General features: G+C 42.4%; 2 protein-coding genes across 11 annotated transcripts; one reads left to right on the forward strand and one right to left on the reverse strand.

The window, feature by feature from the left end:
- Nucleotides 1-550: 550 nt before the first annotated feature.
- exoc1l (exocyst complex component 1 like) lies at nucleotides 551-7553 on the reverse strand. Its single transcript, XM_076090104.1, has 3 exons — nucleotides 2375-7553; nucleotides 1901-2079; nucleotides 551-1171 (listed from the first exon to the last, which is right to left on the reverse strand). The coding sequence occupies exons 1-3, from the start codon at nucleotides 2493-2495 to the stop codon at nucleotides 902-904; spliced, it is 570 nt and encodes a 189-aa protein (XP_075946219.1). The 5' UTR covers nucleotides 2496-7553; the 3' UTR covers nucleotides 551-901.
- A 24-nt stretch (nucleotides 7554-7577) lies between these two features.
- Nucleotides 7578-21657, forward strand: clockb (clock circadian regulator b). 10 transcript variants are annotated; one of them, XM_076090098.1, is made up of 25 exons: nucleotides 7578-7731; nucleotides 9451-9542; nucleotides 10044-10202; nucleotides 10409-10471; nucleotides 10580-10668; nucleotides 11576-11635; nucleotides 11978-12126; nucleotides 12684-12775; nucleotides 13471-13560; nucleotides 13735-13855; nucleotides 14454-14567; nucleotides 14668-14786; nucleotides 14899-14981; nucleotides 15305-15411; nucleotides 15506-15653; nucleotides 15838-15913; nucleotides 17083-17227; nucleotides 17437-17534; nucleotides 17740-17886; nucleotides 18513-18671; nucleotides 19268-19474; nucleotides 20066-20283; nucleotides 20406-20535; nucleotides 20926-21060; nucleotides 21290-21657. In XM_076090098.1, the coding sequence occupies exons 5-25, from the start codon at nucleotides 10652-10654 to the stop codon at nucleotides 21572-21574; spliced, it is 2700 nt and encodes an 899-aa protein (XP_075946213.1). In that variant the 5' UTR covers nucleotides 7578-7731; nucleotides 9451-9542; nucleotides 10044-10202; nucleotides 10409-10471; nucleotides 10580-10651; the 3' UTR covers nucleotides 21575-21657. The 10 variants fall into 10 exon arrangements, with proteins under 10 accessions (XP_075946213.1, XP_075946209.1, XP_075946212.1 ...); XM_076090094.1 differs by having other exon boundaries at nucleotides 10044-10471; XM_076090097.1 differs by having other exon boundaries at nucleotides 10409-10668.
- Nucleotides 21658-21915: the final 258 nt, after the last annotated feature.

Raw genomic sequence — 21915 nt, forward strand, 5'->3', positions numbered from 1 at the left:
ATGCTAATTGCTTTTGGCCTACTGTATTTTATCGTTTTTATAGATGATTCTACCATGTTCAAAAATGAATAGCGTGAAGCATAAAGCCATACTCACCATTAGGAACGACAGAAAGTCCGAGCATTAATGTCAATTACTTTGACCAAATATATATATATATATTAATTACTTGGGTTTTTCACTACAAACTGATCATTTATTAGTATCATTTTCTGTTATTTTCTGTTTCAATGTAAAGCCCAAAGTACATGTATCAAAACCTTCTCAACAAAGCAAGAAATATGAATAAAAATAAATCTGGTGGGGTAATGTTGAATCCTGTATTTACTCTTTTGTAGCCTTATGGTGGGGATTATCAATATATTGATTCTAATAAATAATCAGCCATATATGGTAATTCAGTTGTAGGGACTAAAAGAAGTCATGAGCTACCAAACCCAGACCACCACAGACAAAACCCTATGAATAATCAAATATATTGTACAAAGTGAATTACTGACACCACATTAATGATTCCACCTATAAGAATGCTAAAGGCAGAGAAAGAAAATAAATGTGTAGTTGTATTTATTTGTTCTCCATTTGAAATTCACATGTTTACAATAGCGCACAATGGAATACTGTCAAGGATGAATAAGTTCACAAAAGATCACAAAACTAGATTACACAGTTAACAAATATCAAGCTGCTGGAAACTTGCATTTGCCACGAAGATACATTCAGCAGAGTATTAATGCAAAAAGACATTTCATGGTGAATAAGCCCTACTAGTGTTAACAGAAGCCACAAGATTACACTCCACAGCTCATATACGCAACACAAGTTACCTTGTGCCGTTTTCTAACATACGCACGCATCTTTAAATTGACACACAAACACACACAATCGTCGTGTCGTTCCATTATACGTCCATGGGCACGGGACACATGGAGAGACACACCAAATTGAATGCGTAGAAGCAGATCTGTGTGAGGACAACACAGTCTCCTCGGTTGGAGTAGAAGGAGGTGGGCTTGATGTAGGCCCAGTCAAAGTTCTGCAGGTTCAGTGACCTCTGGCAGTGCTGGTCGCTGAGGACGACCAGGGCCCGCACGAACGAGTATTTGGCCGAGCAGCTGACGGCCGTCACCGTACGCACCTTGTCAAAGTGCAGCAGGAAACAAGGGTCGTCCTGGAGCCACAGAGACACAGAAAGAGATAGCATTAGGCCTACTTATAAAAAAAGTTACAAAAAATGTAAGTTATTAAATCAGAGCCGACACATTGCTGTTAAGTTCTGTGAAAGAACACAGGTCACTCAGTTCAAATTGATTCAAATCTGACAATAAACCTTGGAGGTGATGCCGGATGTATGACAGCAAATGGCACAAATAAACCAGGAATAACCTTGTTGATAAAAACAAGCAGCTCAATAATTTATCCGCATCAGGAAAACTCTGATGTTTGAAAGATGAAATGTGGTTGAAAGCTGCACATAAAGCTACATCTTCAGTTACGCTTATGTCAACCCCAGATTTACATTATTATCAAAACATAATTGAGGTTGTGCACAACAATATAGGTATAGGTAGGTAAAGATGTATTTATCTTTTTTCCTATATCTGTTTTACATATTTTGTTTTTATTTAGGATCCCAAAGACAGATATTTCCTTTTTGGGTTCACATGCAGTAGCACGTAGCACTGAAACAATAATTACATGAATTACAATGTGAAATTATAACTTGAGATAAATTACATTTGTTCAAAGCTTTCATAAGTATAAAGAGTAAAAGTGTGATTATTTATGAGAACACACAGTTTGATATATTATACGTGCCAATCATTCTTTCTATAGAAAACTATAGGAACTAATGCAATAATAAGCAAAGAGAATAGCAATAAAAAATTGGGTTAATTACCACATCAGGGTCCCGTCCATCAACAAGAGTCAGGTCTTGCAGAGTCCATACCTCCGTCCTCCTGTAGCACTCCTGGATGCTGGAGCGTTTGGTGTGGGACTTCTTGGATCCAGACTTGATGGACGGCTGAGATATCTGACATCGCACTACACATAACTGCACCACTTTGTTTTTTAAAACTGCGGAAAAAGGAGAAAAAAATATATACATATATATATATATATATATAATATTTGCATATAAATAGGCCCACTGCAGCACCAGACGTTTCATCTGCAGTAAAAGTAAAACCTCTTTCCAGGCCTCATAGCATTTAATACTGTACAAAGGAAAGGTTGAGCACATTTCCCTACAGATTCTCTACAGCCAAGGTAATATTATGTGCCTGTAAATTAAAAATCCCAATGATCATCTTTAACCCCTTAAAACTGCTCTCAAATGACCCAATCCAACATTTTTTAAAAAGCTGTTTACCTGAGACACAGAGAAAACTTCTCCCGTCGGTCTCCTCGTCGATCTCAATAAACTCCACCAGTCTCTGTTTTTCAGGTCGGAATAAAACTCTTTGCATCTCCTCCCTCAGAAGAGACGACATCACTGGAGAGCGGATGAAGAAGAATCGAGATCAGATGATGCGGTGGAAGGGTGGAAGCTTTAAGAAAAAAAGAAAAAAAAACAGAAGCAGCAAGGCAACAAAAGAGTGACAAGAGATGAGAAAATCCGAGGGAGGAATAAAAAAGAGAGAAATCGCAAACACTGAAAGCTGGCAGTGGTGGGCGAGGAAGGTGGTGGGGATGTTTCCTCTGGTCAGACCGCGTGAGAAGTATGTGGTCGTGGATATGAAATGAGCTCTTACTCCGCCACACACACACACACTCACTCACTCACTCACTCCACTCCACTCCGAGACTGTCAACTTCTGATGATCTATGTTAATCTTTCATTAAAGTACTGCCTTTAATACCAACGTGCCCAGGAGGGATCGAGCAGAAAGGGAGCGATTAAAGGCCAATCTCTTCATCATGGTGCCCTTTTATTGCTTCAATTAAGATCCATTATACCAACGCCGATTTCAGGTTTCCTGTAAAATATGGATTCCACTCTTGGATATTTGTATTTACTTCAGCGTCGAAGTTGTGTGTCTCACCCTGAAGCGCAGATATACAAGGAGTCTGCCCTATGGTTTTAAGTGGTTTCCTCACAACCCACTGATTTTTCTTTCCGTGGTCTCTCTGTATCCACTCACTCACATATGCAGTAGATGGTGATGTATATATATATATATATAAATATATATATACATATATATGTGTGTGTGTGTGGCAGGGTGCCCGATAGTCGACTGTGATTAAACGGTTGTTGTGTGGGAAAAGGATGTCCCACAGCACTCTGCATGGTTTCCATTACCGTGTAGTAATTCAATCTCTGAGCACAGGTACGATGGGGTGAAGCACTTAAATGGAGGGATTTTACAAGCACATAAAGGATGCTATATACACTTATTTAGCGAGCATGACTCCACGAGACAATTTGCCTGATGTACTGATAAACAGGACATAATATTACACTTTTTTTTCCTTCCGTCAAAACAGCATGGGAGGACGTTTTTCCATGGAAAAAAAAAACAGTCCCGGGGTGAACCGGACCAAAGCTGTGATTTGATTTGATTTGTTAGCAGGAAAGAGTGTGGCTCCATTGGATTTGTCACGTTTTTGTTTTTTTCGGACAACTAAGTGCTTTATTGTTGTTGTTGTTGTTGTTGTTGTTGATGATGGTTTCTGCGGGTGTTGCCTTGACAGGCTCTCTGCCTCTGAGATGGAAAGATGAGCGCAGGGGCAGGAAGTATGGAGGACAGGAAACATACAAGTGTTGAATCTCATGAATAACACATGGGGTTTTATTGTACTTATACTTACAATAATATGGGAGACAAACATAGGGAGTGGCTTTTGTAATGTATATGGTGGATAGCACAATAATTAAGGCTGCGGGGTTTTTCCATTGGAATTAAATGGAAACACTTTCAATGCGTCTAAATCTGTATTTGTAAGAAAGTATTTATCACGAAGCATTCCCATTATCCCTGGCTTATGTTGGGACATGCAGTAGCAATGGAAGCCAGGATACAAACGTATAGCAATATATTTTAATAGTGTTACCTGTGGCTCCATGGGAGGAGTTTGGAAAAAGAGAGGCGCGAGGACTTAAGAGGAGGTGTGTTCAAGGTTTAGGAGTAAAGTCAAAAGGACCCAACAGCGAGGATGAGGAGCAGATCCGTGTGAAGCACTGGTGGGACGGGATGAAGTGAACGAAGCATGGGGAAGGAGGAAAAGAAGAAGAAGCTGCTGGGGAAAAAAGAAGAGGCTATGAAGTATTAAAAAGGAAGCAGGAAAGGAGGGAAGACATGAAGGATGCACGGAGGAATAAGACAATATAACCGGGAAAATGGAATGTAAGGTGAATGTGGAAAAAAAAGATCAGGTTGTGGAGATGAATTAAGGAATGAATAACATAGATGTATGCAGGAAGGGCTGCTGAGCCAAGGAAAGGTGAGAAGAAGAAGGAAGGGGGGGGGGGCAGATAAGGACTAATCCGAGAAAAGAATAAACCTAAAAGAGCTGAAAATGATGACTGAGAAAAAGAGGAAAAGAGCGGGGGCAGCTTGAGTTCACAGAGAGAAGATTGTTGGAGAGAAAAAAAGAGAAAGAAAAATTGTGAGAAGGTTCAGAGGTTTAATGAGTGCATGCAGGAGGAGAGAATGAATGAGGCTGGCACTACACTGAGGAAGATAGAATAGAGCTAATGAAAACACTTTTTGTTTAATGCATAAGCCTAAGGCTGGAATTTCGAAAATGTTGTTTTCATAAAATAGATTCTGGATTATAAAGTTTGCAATTTTTGTGATACTATTGTAGTATTATGAATGTCATTTGATATTTAAAAAAAAGATGGATTAAAGTTTGCTTCGTATAATTGTTGCAGACATTTTACCTGAACTGTTTTTCTTTCTGGCCTTTTGCATTTGAAAAACTTTTAGTATTCAAGGTTTTGGTCTTTGCCAGGAGTTACACAGATGTTTTGATGCATTGTTTATAACTAATATATCAGTTTTTCCTGTACCTATGTGAGGGTCCCGGGACATAGGATGTCGTATCTATACATATTATAATGCCCTCTGAGGCCAATTTGTGATTTGTGATATGCAAAATAAATTAAATTGAATTGAATAACACCAAATAGCTTGCTTGCATTGTGTTACAATTGTAACTATATTGGAAAATTGTGAGGCCAATGGAGTAGAAGCGCTGCTGGGTCTTTGTGGTAATCAGCTGCTCTTTGGATTCAGGTGTACTGTGCTTATTTCATCATGTGAAGGGCTCATTGGGTGAAATATGGTCTCAAAAGAAATATAAATTGCAAGTCCTCTTCAAAAAACAATCCAAAGCACACTGTAGGGTTTTTGCAAAAATGAAAATGTCTTTATCCTACAAATGTATTTTAATTAAATCCCCTCAACTTATAGGTGTTGATGTTCTTTTATTTGTGCACGATGGTGTTGTAAACATGTAAGTGTCTTTTTTTCTAAAATGAATTGTCAAGTAAACAAAACAGGGAGTTGATCAGGGAGGTGTGCTCCAGTGTTTCTGTGTTAAAAAAAGGGTGGGCGGTTTATGGTCACTAAAAGATGATCAAATGATCTAATTCGAGGAGCCATTTCTGGACATGACGCAAAATGAGTCCCACAGGAAAACAGGCTTATAAAAATAAAAAAGCACTATCATGATGTTTCAATATGCCAAAAACATTTAGCCTTGCCTTGGAGCGAAGATGGTTGTGAAAAAGCCCAGAAAAATATATATATACTATATATTACTCTTTATACTAAATAGGAGAAAAGGACTCCAAATGCATCTCCCACCTTTCTTCAACCAAAAGCTAAAATACTTCATTCATTCAGGAAAAAGATCCTGAACCCAATTGGATGTTTATTGCTGCTGAGGAACATGGTGGCACCTCGTATGGTGGCCTATGCCATCAGTGTATGTGTGAATGCTGATTTGTGCTGTAAAACGCTTTGAGTGGTCGCTAAGACTAGAAACGCTTTATATAAATGCAGTGCATTTACCACCTCCATAGGGGCTGCTTCTCCTAACGTAGATTTGATCAATGCTGAGAAAATTACAATTTCCCCTCTCTGGGGATAAACATGGGGTACGAAAATATTTGCCAGAGGGGGGTCTAAGGCTTAATATTGCAGGGGCCACACCTGAGCTTCAGCACCGTGCTTCATCATGTGATGTACGAGATCACTTTCCCCTTTATATTATCAAACTCCTGACAATACTACATGGCTTTAGTATTAGAAAGAAAAGTTGAGATTGCCCACAAACAAAGGGGCTGCAGAACTGGATTTACACACACACACACACACACACACACACACACACACACACACACACACACACACACACACACACACACACACACTTTGATGGCTACTTTTCCAACAGTTGTTTGTTAGAACTGATAATGACCTCATGCATTTCTAGTGCTGCACTGGTATAGGAGGATGACACAGCCAAAACCTACTAATGTAGCGGAACTGTCATAGGAAACGTGGCAATATCCAGGTCAATTAAACATAATGTCTTGGGCAACAACTAAGCTATTGTTTTGGTATTAGTTTCAAAATCAGGATTATGATAGATCTCTTTTTAACCTTGAGAATTTTAATATGGGTAAATGTATTATACAGCAGTTTAAACTGTGGGTTTTGATACTTAACTGGTGTAATCCTGACAGGAGAGTTTTGATTCCGCAACAGTGAGAGAGCATCTTGTTTATTTTCTGTATTCTCTCGTCCAGTGAACAATACAGTATACAGCCATCACTGCACCGTTTGCAGCCCACATGACCAGACTCCTCTGTCATCTCTTTTCTCTACTGTTACCTTGATTATGAATGTTGTATTCACCCAGAAACGAGTTGTAAACTGCATTTTGAGACATAATGCAGTTGCTTTTGTGTGCCATTTTATGTCATGCCAATAAAAATGTCACAATAAAAAGGACATGATCTTTCGTAAAACGAACCTCCAATCCCACTTATGCCTCAAAAATAAAAAAAATATAAAAAAGGTTTCTGGTCAAAATGCCCAATAATATGAATTTAGGGGGAACCTCGACACAGTACAGGTACAACGTCACGGCATGGAGAGCTTATGATTGGATGTCGATAAAAAGGGGGAACCCCATGCCATCAGGCAGGGCCATCCCCACCCTGCGCTGCACCCTACTGGCGACCGTTCAATGTCACATTCACAATCCATTTACTCTCACCCAAAGTGTGTGCAGCGGTGTTTAACATGCTGGTGTTCATTATGCACCTTCATGTAACGTTAAACAGGGATACATTTAAAGCATTTTAAGTCTAAATATTATGCCAAGACTAATACAAATGATATATCCGGTATAGTGTCCGCCATTCTCGCTTTAAAGTGCATTCATTTGCAAGTCGCGGCGCAGAATCGCTACCGTGTCCTTTTAATCGCTGTCATGTGAACAATTAGGATGACTAGTCGCTGGGAAAAGCCACAAAAACACGCGGAGTCATTTCCCCTCTGAAGCTCACCCAGCGATCCCCTCAGCTTTGCTGCTACTGTACTTGCAAAATAGTGCGCCCTACTGACGCTATTGCGCATGACTGTACTTCGTAATATGAAGTAGGCCTCCTGTTTTTCTCCCCAACCCCGGAGTCCTCCTGGCCCCCACCGACTCGATGCAACGTTCAAGTAAGCAAAACACGGAGGCTGCCGTCGATCACACGAGAAGGTAAGGGTTTCTTAATGCACACTCAAAGCCAGCGGTGGTCGCCGATTGTGAAATAGCACGGCCGTTGTGCTTTTTTATTTAGCGTGCGGAGGCAGTCGGACTGCAGAGGAGGCTTCGGGACTGTTTCCGCACGCTCGAGGGAGAGCAAGGCCCAGTGACCCACATTCAGAGCAGCCTGTGTCTATGTGTACGCGTGGGCGAGCGCGCGCGCGTATCCCTGCCAGTGTGTGTGTGTGTGTGTGTGTATGTGTGTGCCAGGGGGACCGTGTGTGTGTGTACATACATCTGCCGCGAAAATGTTTCCACCATCGCTGATTTTAGGCATTTCTCCGCGACCGACATTCATGTTTTTGTCGGCTTTGAAGAGGATCTTTCCCCGCGCGGACGTTTAGGCTCCGTTTTCTCGTGGCGTTTGAGGACCAACGGTAACATTTTTAGAGATTATTTTGTCCTCAATGTCAGTTGTTCCGTGACAGCTTGAGGCCAGCTTTGCAATGATAGAGGCTGTCATTCCTCCCGTTTATTACACAGACGCGAGCGTCTACCTGTCATATCTGTGTCATGCAGCGTTCGCGAGCGTAGCGGGAGGAAACTGGGTCAGTAGGTGCATTCAATCTCTGGGTTAAATGGACAGTTTTCGGCAGCAAGTTTAGTTAGCCTGCTAGCTAGCTATATGGGTTGCTCTTGTTGCTCTCGCTTGTATAACGAACACCTGTGGCACCAAAAGGTATATTGAAATGTGTTACTGTGCATGTGTGATAGCTAATGGATGTTTTGGTCGACTGCAGTACGAGGACCGTGTCGCTAATATCAGCATTTATTCATTGACGATGATGTACAGTGGGCAGGATCGTCCAATGAAGAAGCTCAGTCTAATGAGGCTCCACTTATTGGCCATCAGGTATACATGACTGTAGGTCAGGACAGTGCATGGAGCCATTAAGATGGTTTAACAAAATGATTAAATCTCACCATAATCTCCCACTAAAATCAGAGCTATAAATAATCTAGCGGGCGCTAATGTTATTCATAGATGTGACTGTGTACTGTACTTTCAAATCTTACAGTAAAATCCTCTTATAAGATCACTGGGTCACATATGGTGTCCGATTGGTGTTGTCTCTGCTTGATAGGTTTGGGAACTTCATTGTCAGACTGTTAATTTAGACATCACAAAAACAGCTATTTGATTAATTGACAGGGTTTGCTGCAATTTTTGTTTTAACTTATGTGGTATGTATGTATTTAAGTTGTAGACTGTTGGTCGGACATAACAGGCACTTTGAAGATGCCTCTTTGGGCTGTCGGAAAGTGTGATGATCATTTTTCACTTATTCTCATTAGTAATTAATGGGATCCAGCTTCTAGATTCTGTTGATCTTCTGTGTTTTATTTCACCGTAAACTGAATATCTTTGACTTTTCGGTCAGACCCTATCTTGACCTTGAGGTTTAGGAAATTGTGACAACCATTGTTTAACTATTTTGTGACTAAATGATTAATGAGTAAATCAAAACAATAATTGGCAGATAAACTGACAATGGGAATAATGATCAGTAGCAGCTCTAATCATATAGTGGCTAATTTCCTGTTTTATAGCAGCTACCATGTTCTGTCCTTGTGGACTCTAGAATTTGCATGCATGGTAGACTGAACATAAATCCCCCCCCCCCCCCCCCTGATATGTTTATGAATGAGCGTGGGTTCCTTGTGTTACAGGAGAGGTGTGGCTCACTCATGAAGGTTTGTCAGTGCCTGGAAGGATAAGATCTAAAACAACTAGTTCTGCCTGAAAAGAGACATTCCAGAAAGTGAGTTGAAAATAACCGTATCAACATATTTTTCATAACTGGGTCACTGTGCTTCAAAAGAGTTTCTGAAGCACTCATAATGTAAGCATAATAACTGAGTTATAGCAGGGTTTTACACAACAAAGGCCAAAGCTGGTTTTACACAACAAAGGCCACGACAAATTCCTTGTAGGTGCAAACTTCCTTGGCAATAAATGGTTCTGATTCTGATTCCTCGCCGCACTGGTGTTCGCTATTTGCACTTTAAAGACTTTGTGCTGCAATAACTGGAATTTCAAGACCTCCCAACGGTCTTTGCTGCATAAAATCAGCCTCATTCGTTATTTATAAGTTAGTTTATAAGTGAGTTGTTTCGAAAGTCAGACAGTATTAATTGGAAGCAACCGTACACTTTTTCTGCAGGGTCCAATTGAACATATGCTCAATGAGACATTGAAATTGGTTAAAAAACCCTCAAATTAACCGACTAACCCCTATTCTGTGTTATGATTGCTCCTGCAGGTTTGGTTGATCACCATGTCGTTCCTGTGCTCTGTTGCCCTCTCGTGACCCAATGACTTCAACGGACGTTTTGACTTTTAGAGTCGCCTTTGACCCCAAACCCTTTCTACGACCCCTGAGAACAGACATAAACTGACCGCGTGCATAAGCTGCATTGGGGTGAGAAGTCCTCACACAGACACACACACAATTACATTTGGTCGTGCAACATGGACTACAAATACGGTCTGTTGTATATTAAGGTATAAAAGAACGGACCATAGTAAGCCAGCTATCTGAACCCCGTGGGAATGCTGATAATTGTGATGTGTGTTGGAGAAAGACATTAAATACATTGAACATGCTTGTTTTTTTGTTTTTTTCAGAAAGGACTTTTATCAAGTTGATATAGTTATTTAAGCTCGGCCTATTTGCACAGCTGCAGTACGGTGTGTGCCAAAACAGTCAATCGTGTTTTCAGTCCACTGAATTGCAATATGTGCAAACCATAACTGGCACCTAAGCTGATACAACACTGTTTTTTTCTGTCTCTGCAGTTTGTCTTCCAAATGCCTACCTCACGCCTAAAGAGCAAATCACTGCAGCCACAGCCCTGATCAGCAGCCACCATGACATCAAGCATCGGGTATACTGCAACACACACACACGATATGTAAATGTATCATTCATGACATTCATATGACATACTATACATGTGTTTAGTATAAGCACGTTGTTTCAAAAACATTAAACCCATAATGGTGTCAGTGTCCATTAATGAAATGCCTCTGGTTTATTAGGATAATAATAACGATAACTATAATGATGAATGTACTAAAGACCACGTTGTGGTGGGATCACACCAGCCGCAACACTAAATCGGACTCCCCTTAGTCCCACACCCATCTTCAAAGGCCTTCATTTTGATCTCAACAACAACACCTGTAAAATTGTGTAAATGCGTCTTGTGCGGTTGTGACGCCATCACGTTGACTAAATCGGTCCACAGACAGACAGAAATAAAAACACCCGGCAAAGTACTCATTCCCAATTCTGCGGTAGGTAGGACACATTCTGCCATAATGACACACATACAGACTCACAAGCTGAAAACAATACCAGCGGTCACGGCTGTAATAATTATAATTATGGTTATCATGAAATGGAGTGCCACGATAAAAAACGTAAAGATATTAAATAACTGCTCCAGATATCAGCCGTCAGTAAAACTGAAAGTATTCGTATTGACCCATATTGATTGAAATGGAGGCAAGAATACGCCCGTTTCACAAATGCACTTGCAATCTTCTTGGCAAGCACAACACATTCCCCTCTCTCTCTCTCTCTCCCCCTCTCTGACTCTCTTTTTTTTTTGTGTGACCCAAAAATAGAGCCGCTCCTGGTATGTAGGAATCCTCTCATTAACCGGCATCCGTCAGTCGCTATTATTAACAATACAGATCTGCTTTCAAGCTGCCAACAAACATGCGTACACAGGAAAAAAAACAAAGTGAGGCGGGATAAGCTGCAAATACTTTTTTCTCCTCCCGTAGGGATGATTGTAGCATCTTTGATGGGTTGATGGAAGAAGATGAGAAGGACAAAGCAAAACGGTAAGCCAGATATAAAGATGAAGACGCTGGAGTGATGATTAAACATCCTATAAACCTACACTCAACCAGCAGCTGAAACACATTTAAAGCATAAACCGACTTTATGGCATGCGGGACACTGCAGCCATGCACCGTCTTAACTTGAAACATTATAGGGTCACATGACAAAGAGGTTACGTTTGTCTATTTTCAGGATCGTTGTGTTTTTTTTCTTTACGTCAAAACGGCGAATCTGGACAAAGAAAAATCAAAACCAAAAGTCTCTTGGAAATGTTTGTCCCAAAAGAAACGTTGGCTGCATGACATTAAGAGTTCAATTTCTAACCGTGGTTTTGATTTCAGCGTGTCCCGAAACAAGTCTGAGAAGAAACGGAGAGACCAGTTCAATGTCCTCATCAAGGAACTCGGCACGATGTTGCCGGGCAATACCAGGAAGATGGACAAGTCCACCATCCTGCAGAAAAGCATTGACTTCCTGTGTAAACACAAAGGTCAGGGCACCTCCCAGGGTGGACACGTCTTGTTCTATATTTAGCTGTTCTTGTGTACTCTGTCCGTCTGTGCTCGTTTACTCTCATTACTAGAGCTTATTACATTTTTTATGAGACGTGGGTACTGTACCTGTAAAGTGTAAATGACTCTTTCATTATTTTTTACCTTTTTAACTGTGTGTAGTGACTTAATGTGTTATGAATAATAATTGTGTCCTACTTTAAGGATTAGCTGCTTTACACCTCCACCCTCTACTCATCTTCCCCTCATAATCATTAATACTGTGATTCCTTTATGATGAAATAATTAATTACTAGGCATGTGTTACTACTTCTTGTTAATCCTAGCTCTTATCATTGCTGTGCATGATAATTAACTCGGCTGCCACTTCACCGTTGCACTGTGTTATCTCTTGCTCTGTTTAAGTGCCTTGTTTTCACTCCGAGCCCTTTGCTATCAATGCATTTTATGTGTTGTCTCCTTTATGTCCCGTTGTGTTTTCCTCACTTGATTCTTTTACCTAAAATTCCCATTTGCCTTCCGTTTCCTCCCCCAGAGATCGCAGCCCAGTCGGAGTCGAGTGAGATCAGGCAGGACTGGAAGCCTCCATTTCTTAGCAATGAAGAGTTCACCCAGCTCATGCTGGAGGTCAGACATCACACGTGTTGTACTGTAATCCTGTCTGTTAGGTTATATCCGCTGTTATTTTACTCTCGTGACAGTTTTTTCTCAGGCATTCTGAAAAGTGAAGCTAATGCAAAAGTGCCTTAAACTTGCATTCTCTCTAGTGGCCTTCAGGGTTTCCTCTGGTTTCAAAAAGAAGTCTGATTCTATAGAAGTCTATGAGAAAATGACTCTACTTCTCTCTTGATTTATTACCTCAGTGAACATTGTAAACATGAGTTTATGATCTCAATCTCTAGTTTCAAGTCTTCTTCAATACAGCATGATGTTCATTTAGTAAGTTATGGTCCATTTAGAGTCAAATAGACCATAAAGCAGGGTAGGCTTTAGGGCGGGGCTACCTTGTGATCGACAGGTCCCTACCAGAAAGTTAATTGTAAACGTTTTTGTCGCCTAAAAATGTCTTAGTCAGCGTTTAATTGTACTCCGCTCCACCCTCTTGTGTCACCTCTGGTTGCAAAAAAAAACAAGATGGCTACGGCCAAAATGCCAAACTGGAGGCTTCAAAACGGCAGTCCACGAACTAATGGGTGACACGCAGGATTTTATTTCTAAAAGTAAAAACGCTGCGGTATTTGACGCATTGTTTATTTTTGCTGATCTTCAAAAACAGACGAATTGATGACAGCCTTTTACTTGATCTTGTCTTGCATTGTCAGGCTCTGGATGGGTTCTTTTTAGCAATAATGACTGACGGGAACATCCTCTACGTCTCCGAGAGTGTCACCTCACTACTTGAACACTTACCGGTGAGTAACACTGGTTTACCTGCTATGTATTAGTCATCCTCTGTATGGTAGAACAAGCTTTAAGTGGACTTCTTCTGTGTGAGTCATTCAGAGGGAACATGCTGGGATGATCTATGGGTGTTACTTTTCTTCAGATTTCTGTGCGTGTTGTCATGTATGTGCTGTGTTCCTCAGACGGACCTGGTGGACCACAACCTGTTAAACTTCCTGCCACTTGGAGAACACTCCGAGGTGTACAAGGCTCTGTCCACGCACCCCACCGACCACGAGAACCTTAGCTCCGACTACCTGAAGAGTCAGTACCACTCCGAAGCATATTACACCTGCTGCTGGTTTTCAACATTATCCAGTGATACTGCACTGTTCTGTGTTTGATGGTTGATCGGACAATATCATTCAGTTTAACACTTACTTACGTACTTCACTATCATCATAAATGTCTGTTTGGGCCTTAACATCCAAAGAAAATGATACAGACAGAAAATTAAACAAAGTAGAAATCCATGTAGCATCCGTTTGACTGTAGTAAATCACTGAATATATTTTGAATAAAATAAACAACTGAAGATAATGTAAAGTTTTCACAACACTGTAACTCATTTTGTTTAGCATGAATTCTGTCCTGTCTGTTAGGAAGCAACTTGGTGGATATAGAAAAATCATAATCTTCTCAGACTTGAGTAGCTAAACAAAGAGTCACAGGTCATTTTCTTCATTTTAACCCAAAAAGTCTGAATTTTTTACATGATTTTTACAGTTTTGTCTTGATATCCTTCCAGCACCATGAAACATGAAACACATTTTGAACACTGCGTTTACTGGAAAAAAAACCTGTTGTCTTTTACACATATTTTTGCCTTCTGAGCTAACTGTATTATTATTATTTTTTCCAGATAAGAACCACATGGAGTTCTGCTGCCATATGCTGCGAGGGACCATCGACCCCAAAGAACCGCCTGTCTACGAATATGTAAAGTTCATTGGCAACTTCAAGTCCCTCAACAACGGTATGACACTTAAATAGCAGTCGACACAGAAACATGTGTGTAAAGCCAGTTTGACTGAGGGAGTAAACAACCTCTTCAACGGCTGCTCTGTGTTGCGCAGTTCCCAACGCGGCGAGGAATGGTCTAGCAGGGGTGTTACAGCGGTCGCTACAACCCGCGTTCGACGACCAGGTGTACTTCGTAGCCACTGTTCGGCTGGCCAAACCTCAGTTTATCAAGGTAGAGGCACACACACTCTGTGGCATACATACAAATATCATTCACACTGAGCCGTTAATGAATCATTTTTATCTGAAATACCTTCTCTCTGCCGTTGTTTTTATATTCACAGGAGATGTGTACAGTAGAGGAGCCCAATGAAGAATTCACCTCTAGGCACAGTCTAGAATGGAAGTTCCTCTTCTTAGACCATAGGTAAACACACAAACGCACACATTTGAACGTGCATTGCTTTTTAAGCTGCAAGTATACGCCGTCAGAAGGCGTGTTCGGGTGGTCGCACTCTTCCCGCATAGGCAAAACGTCATATGAAGTACGTCTCTTAAAGCATAACCCTTTGCATTTACATAATACTTATTTCTTTGTGATATGTACTTTTGAGCCGCGTCATGTTTGTCCTCTTTGCAGACACTTCACTGACAGCTAAGAGCACCCAGTTAGTCGTGGTCACTTTGTCCTTTTGAGCTTTGTGAAGCTGTTTTCCGATTTCATTAAGGACGCCATCTCTCCTTCTTCAGAGCTCCGCCAATCATAGGCTACCTGCCTTTCGAGGTTCTGGGAACATCAGGGTACGACTATTACCATGTGGACGACCTGGAGACACTGGCCAAGTGTCACGAGCACTGTGAGATCTCCTGTTTACACACGTTCATTTTGTGTTGTGAAAGCCTTCCTCTGCTCGTTAGCGTCTAACCACTCCGTCTCCCTCTCGTGTTCAGTGATGCAGTACGGTAAAGGGAAGTCCTGTTACTATCGTTTCCTGACTAAAGGTCAACAGTGGATCTGGCTTCAGACGCACTACTACATCACCTATCACCAGTGGAACTCTCGGCCCGAGTTTATTGTCTGTACGCACACAGTAGTCAGGTACTGCAGCCTCCCTGTCCCTTTATACCGATAGAAGAGAGATTTATTTGTGCTGATCACGAGACATTTCCGTGATGGTAAACGGCTCCTCACATGCACTTATGTGATCCATTTTACTGGTGACACGGCATTTCTAAATGTTCTCATCTCTCATGCGCCTTCTTCTTTTTGGTATAAAACGCAGCTATGCAGAGGTGAGGGCAGAAAAGCGCAGAGAGCTGGGCATTGAGGAGTCTAACGCAGAAGTTACGGTGAATAAGGTGAGAAATCACATCTAGAAATGCTCTCAACTCATCTGCCTTCATCAACGCACGAGTCCAATAATTCAGGGTATCGCAATATATATCAAGTATGGAGGAGAAATTGTGAAAAAAACATTCTGGTTGAATTTGTAGATTTGTTGGTTAAGCCCGAGTAACAAAATGAAACTATTAGTAGTGTAATTGAAGTTTTGTTCATAGACTGGCTGAAGTTCTCTAGTGGCAATGTGTTGACATACAAAATAATATATTCATCTAGCCAACATATTATATATGTCAAAAGGTTTACCAAAATAAAGCCCAACAACTTGTTTCTGATGTAAACTGTCTCATACAACATAAAGCCAAATTTGCTGTCCAATAACTTCCGTCAGTGAGATGCTGCTGCCCGTTAATATTTCTCACACTGTCGACAAACTGACTGCTGCTCTCTTATTTTATCTCAATCCTGTTGGTCAGTGATTACATCAAGATGAGAACGACAGATTTCTCATAAATCATAAAGTTTTTAAAGGAATTCACAAAAGAACATTAATTCAGTGATATCTTTCTATGGAAGAACTTTCTGAGTCTAATAGCTGTTACTTATGTACTAGTACAGGGCCTAGTACAGGACATGCCTCTTTGGATTGCTCGGCATCCTGTATCGCCGCTTTACACCGCTCATCCAAACAACTTCACAGTCTGAGAAATACGCCCGCCAAGTGTGAAGTCGATCGGATGAACGGCTGTCGAGAAAAAAAGACGAGAGTGTTGGCGGTGGAGCGAGCGTGAGTGTAAACGAAGAGAGAGAGCGGCGTTAGCGAGAACAAAGCAAGCACAAATAAACACACCCACACCTCCGCACAACCCTGCAGGAAGGTCCTGCTATGCCGGAATTTGAATGAATGCAGCCGAAGCGCACGCGCTCCATCCCGCTCGCTGTGGCCTCTCTGCTTTGTGAGTGTGTGTGTGTGTGTGTGTGTGTGTGTGTGTGTGTGTGTGTGTGTGTGTGTGTGTGTGTGTGGTGTGTGTGGACACACCGATAGCAGCACGCTTTGCACACAGCAGAGGAGAGAGAGCTGAGACCAGAGGGATTACTGAAGTACATAAACACGCACAGGAAAATGCTGCATGTTATACCTTTTTGAAAGGATTGCCTGTCTAGTGTATTTTTCTTCTGCCTTTAGAGTCAGGACTCTGGCTCGGAGTCCCAGGTGAATACGTCCAGCCTGAAGGAGGCCTTGGAGCGATTTGAACGCAGCCGAACACCCTCAACCTCCTCACAGAGTTCCCACAAGTCCTCATCGCATGCCTCTGACAACACGTGCACTTGTGAGGACACACACACACACACACACACACACATGTTGCATGTACATATACAGTGTTAGTCAGTCCTACCCTGACGTAATACGTTAAAGACGGGTCAGTGACGCATCAGTTGTGGAGTTTAATGGGATGGGAGGCCCCGCAGTAAGATGACACGATATCCTCAGCAGAGTATGACTCGCACTCAATCAATGATTCTGTCTCTGCGACAGCCTCCAAGCTACACATGGACACGGCCACACCTCCGCCGCAGTCCCTGGCCTCCACCATGGAGATGACGTCACAGCGTCGCTCATCCATCAGCAGCCAGGTGAGACTCGATTGGCCCAAAACACCAACACATAACACACAGTTCTTAGACTTCTTCTTTTGAAGGATGCTGATTTTTGTGACCCTGAGTAAGGCAAATAGAGATTGAATTTTATTCATAATGCAGTTTGGTTAAGCAAATGTAATAAAAACAAATTCTTACACTTCAGTTGCCATAATTCTCCTGATTACTTGTTTATTTGCAGTCTATGAGCTCTCAGACCACAGGACAGAGTGTAACTCCAGGTATGATCACTCATCAGCAACAGCAACAACAACAGCAACAGCAGCAACAACAGCAGCAGCAACCACAGCAACCACAGCAACCACAGCAACCACAGACAAGCGTACAGGTGAGCACGGTGGCACTACACGCGGGTCATTTCATCTCATCATGATGTGTAGTAGAGCTGAGACGATTAGATTCAGTGGTCCCACATTCTCAAAGGTTGGTTATTGCTATATTCTGACGAGTAGAGCTAAATGATAAACCAATAAATAGAATATAATAATAGTTAAACAGTAGAAGAAGGGCCGAGCATTTGCAAGAAACTGACATGATATGATGTGTCATGATAAAGGCGTTACAATCCAATATGTTGTTTTTTTGACTAATAAACTGCCATATGCATAAAATCTGGGTATATTTTTGTAAACCTTTTCATGAAACAGAACATTGGGATCTGCATTTGCATTGATCACAGTCCCTGTTACTTCCAACATCATAGCTCTACCTTTTGTGCAATCTGAGCCAGTCTGCCACAAATCCTTGCTTTTAACTATTCTCATTAACTATTAATTAGAAATCCATACAGTGTTTTTCAGAATCGATATAGTTATATGTATTGCTATTTTCTGAAAACCCTAATGAAATAACTGTTAGCTGCAGCTCCGCTGTGGACCTTTTTGTCCATTTGCCAGCGTTTCGTGATGAGCACGAGTGACATGAGCGGCCTGTTCTTTGTCTCTCCACCCACAGCCGGTGACGGAGTTCTCAGCGCAGGTGAATGCCATGCAGCATCTGAAGGATCAGCTGGAACAGAGGACAAGGCTGATCCAAGCCAACATCCAGCGGCAGCAGGACGAGCTGAGGAACATCCAAGACCAGCTGCAGAGAGTCCAGGGGCAGGGCATACAGGTCTGTGTAGACCCACTCACATGGTGGCCGTCTCAATCGTCACATTTAGATTGAGTTTGCTCATCAGTCTTACTTTGCTGTGCTGTAACCTTTTACAGCAAAAGGAAACTCATTATATATTCAAACAATAAAGCAGAGAGCTACTTCAGTTTACTGAAGGGGGTTCATTTTACTCACAGAACAATTGCATACTTACCCTTTTTGAAAATCAATTTCAGTTGCATTCAGGATGTTTTCTTCCAAATTTAGACAGTTGGTTATTTGAGCAAAAGTAGCACGCAACCTCTCCTCTTTTTTTAAAAGATCAGCAGATGTGGTGTGCGTTGTCTTTTCCTGTTGCGTTCCACCTGGCTGTGCCTGACCTAGATCAGAGCGAGAATCATGCATTATGTATGGTTTTTGTTCTATTAAGAGGACACCCGCGTGTACCCTGTAAAGACAATTTACTCACATTGAATTATTCTATTCTGTTGTAATAATACGCACAGATTAGGCAAGTAAATGTACAGAAACGAGTGCATGCAGTGCAGACCTAGACACACACACACACACACACACCACTGAGGCCTGACTTTTTGGTGTTTCCATCCCGACAGATGTTGCTGCAGCAGCAAGGCGGAGCGATGAACGTGCAGCTCCCCCAGGTGGGCTCGGTCCAACAAGCCACTGCTTTGACCAGTCAGGTCCAGCAAACGACAATTAACCCCGTCCATTCAGGAGCTCAGCAGCTCACCATCCAGCAGCAGGCTCCACCCCCCCAGCAGAACCTGCAGCAGCAGCAGCAGACCAACGCCCTCGCACAGGTAGGACACAGATATCAAACAAAGAAGTTTGTTCTTTTAATCTCGGATCAAACTTGCGGTATCTGTGACCTTTAAAGGAACAGGTCAAACATGAGTCATGTACTCAATACTTGAGGTCCTGTGAGAACACTGAGCTTGTGTGAACTTTCAGTGTTTACATCTCATTCAGAAGACAGGAAGAGCCACAGAGCACACTGTTGGTGTTAGACTGCACAGGAAACTCTGCGACGGTGGAGTGCTGTAACACACACCATAATGTTTACCTTGGTTAGAAACACCGTCCACACTCTGCAATTGATGTTTGTGTATCAAAAGTAAACATACTTTTTCAAGTAGTGAAGTGGCTGTTAATGCAACCTTCCTGCCCACCACCTTTTATGGAAACAATGTGCAGAATATGCTGAAGTTTATTTTCTGTTTTTCTGTAATATTTACCGCTTCATGACCTGTAAATTTATTTTCGGTATGTTAAAATTGAACATGCCTAAAATAATGAAAGTGAACCAAAAAAGACCCTAAGTGTGTTTGCTCTGTTTTTCAAAGGAATTCATATCATGTCCCTCCCTCCTTCCCCACATTACCACTCTCCAGCCCCAGCCTCAGCCCCAGCAGCCCCCTCAGGCTCAGCCCCAGCAGCCCCCTCAGGCTCAGCCCCAGACCCAGGGCTCAGTATCCGCTCCGCTGTACAACACCATGATGATCGCCCAGCCAGGGCAGCCCAACGTGCTGCAGATCAGCACCAGCCTGCCGCAGACCAACACGCAGCAAGGCACCACAGTGGCCACCTTCACGCAGGATCGACAGATCCGGTAGGTAGACGACGACCAATACCTGAACCTCAAACTACCCCCGACTCTCACAAGTCTCTGCAGGCGTATATGTACATACAATGTCATTCACTTGTCCCTTTTCTCCATTTCACCCTCTCCAGGTTCCCAGCAGGGCAGCAGCTGGTGACCAAGCTTGTGACCGCTCCAATGGCGTGTGGAGCGGTCATGGTGCCCACCTCCATGTTCATGGGACAGGTGGTCACTGCGTACAACCCCTTTGGTGGGCAACAGGTACGAGTCACAGAGCGACTAATGGAGCTGTATCTGATACCAGAAAAAGTTGTTGTTTGACGTTGTTTAACATTTGTCATCTCCTTGAAGCCTATAGATGACTCAAAGGACTAACAGCTCTAAGGACTTGTAGACTCCGCTGCAGTGTTGTCGTTACATTTGCTTATATAGTAGACTCCATCCTTCTTCATTTGTCTGTCAAGTCCAAACACATCTGTAAGAGTTAGATCCGTAGAGAATCCACTGAGAGATCATAAGTAGAGGTGATGCTATTTAAACCTCTCTTGAAGCAGCAAATGACCGACAATATTCCAAACAAGATGTCCTGTACGATTCACTGATATGACTACGTCCCTTTGTTGTTCCGTGTTAACTCCTGTGTGTCTTCAGCAGGGAGGGCAAACCCAGACTCTGACTCTGCAACCAGCCCAACCGCCCCAAAGTCAGCCCGACGGCCCAAACCAGACGGCTGTAGTGGCTCAGGGCGGCCAGCAGGGGCAGCAGCAGCAACAGCAATTCCTACAGGTATCAGTAGAGGGCAGCAAATAGGATTCATTTAAACAGACACCATGACAATATCAAGTTTTATTTTGGTTTAAAGTGTTGTTTAAGTAATGAGTGACATAACATACTAAAATGATTCAAACTTTAAGATGTTCACTCACTTTACTTTCAGAGTGTGTGAGAAAGGAAAGATGTATTTTATTTAAGAACTGCTTCAATTTTTAATGCTCCTGCACTGTATTTCTGTCAGGGCACTCATCTTCTCCATAGCAACCAGTCTACACAGCTCATCCTGCAGGCAGCTTTCCCACTCCAACAACAGGGCACCTTCACGCAGGCAACGCAGCAGCAGCAACAACAACAACAACAACAGCAGCAGCAACAACAACAACAGCAACAGCAACAGCAGCAACGACAACAGCAGCAACAATCTCACCACCAGAGGCACCAGCAGCAACTGAAACCGCAGCCCCAGAAACAGCAGAAAGCTCCGTCATCACACAGGACCGACAGCGTCAGCAGCCAACCTCAGTGAGCTGGTTCACTGAGAGAACACCGGGAACGTTAGGAGATCGCTGCATACAGCTGTTTTGGTCACGTGGCCGTCACAAACTCCCCCCCCCCCCCCAAAATAAAATCGTTGCCCTCCCTTCCTCCGTCTGAAGGAAAGGAATCAGAGGAAAGAGGAAAGCCTGTGAGTCCACAAGGAACTCGATTGTCACCGTGGCAACAGGATGGATTAAAATCCCCCTTTCCTTCACCAGAGGAGGAGCTGAGAGGGAGCTCCGGTCTCTGGGGAAAACCGGTAACAACTGATTTTGTTTTAATTTTTTTTGAAGGTGTGTCAAAGTGGACTGACCTTGTACAGATTTACTG

Source organism: Anarhichas minor, unplaced genomic scaffold (assembly GCF_050575085.1).
Source record: "Anarhichas minor isolate MPS153535 unplaced genomic scaffold, ASM5057508v1 ptg000012l, whole genome shotgun sequence".
NCBI classification, from domain to species: domain Eukaryota; kingdom Metazoa; phylum Chordata; class Actinopteri; order Perciformes; family Anarhichadidae; genus Anarhichas; species Anarhichas minor.

Coding starts and splice junctions, on each gene's coding strand:
- exoc1l (XM_076090104.1), bottom strand. CDS start 2,495: ATGTCGTCTCTTCTGAGGGAGGAGATGCAAAGAGTTTTATTCCGACCT. Junction 2,080..2,374: donor AAGTTTTCTCTGTGTCTCAG/GTAAACAGCTTT, acceptor CTTTTTCCGCAG/TTTTAAAAAACAAAGTGGTG. Junction 1,172..1,900: donor ATGGACGGGACCCTGATGTG/GTAATTAACCCA, acceptor CTGTGGCTCCAG/GACGACCCTTGTTTCCTGCT.
- clockb (XM_076090093.1), top strand. Junction 14,568..14,667: donor CTTCAAGTCCCTCAACAACG/GTATGACACTTA, acceptor TGTGTTGCGCAG/TTCCCAACGCGGCGAGGAAT. Junction 21,061..21,289: donor AGCAACAGCAATTCCTACAG/GTATCAGTAGAG, acceptor TATTTCTGTCAG/GGCACTCATCTTCTCCATAG.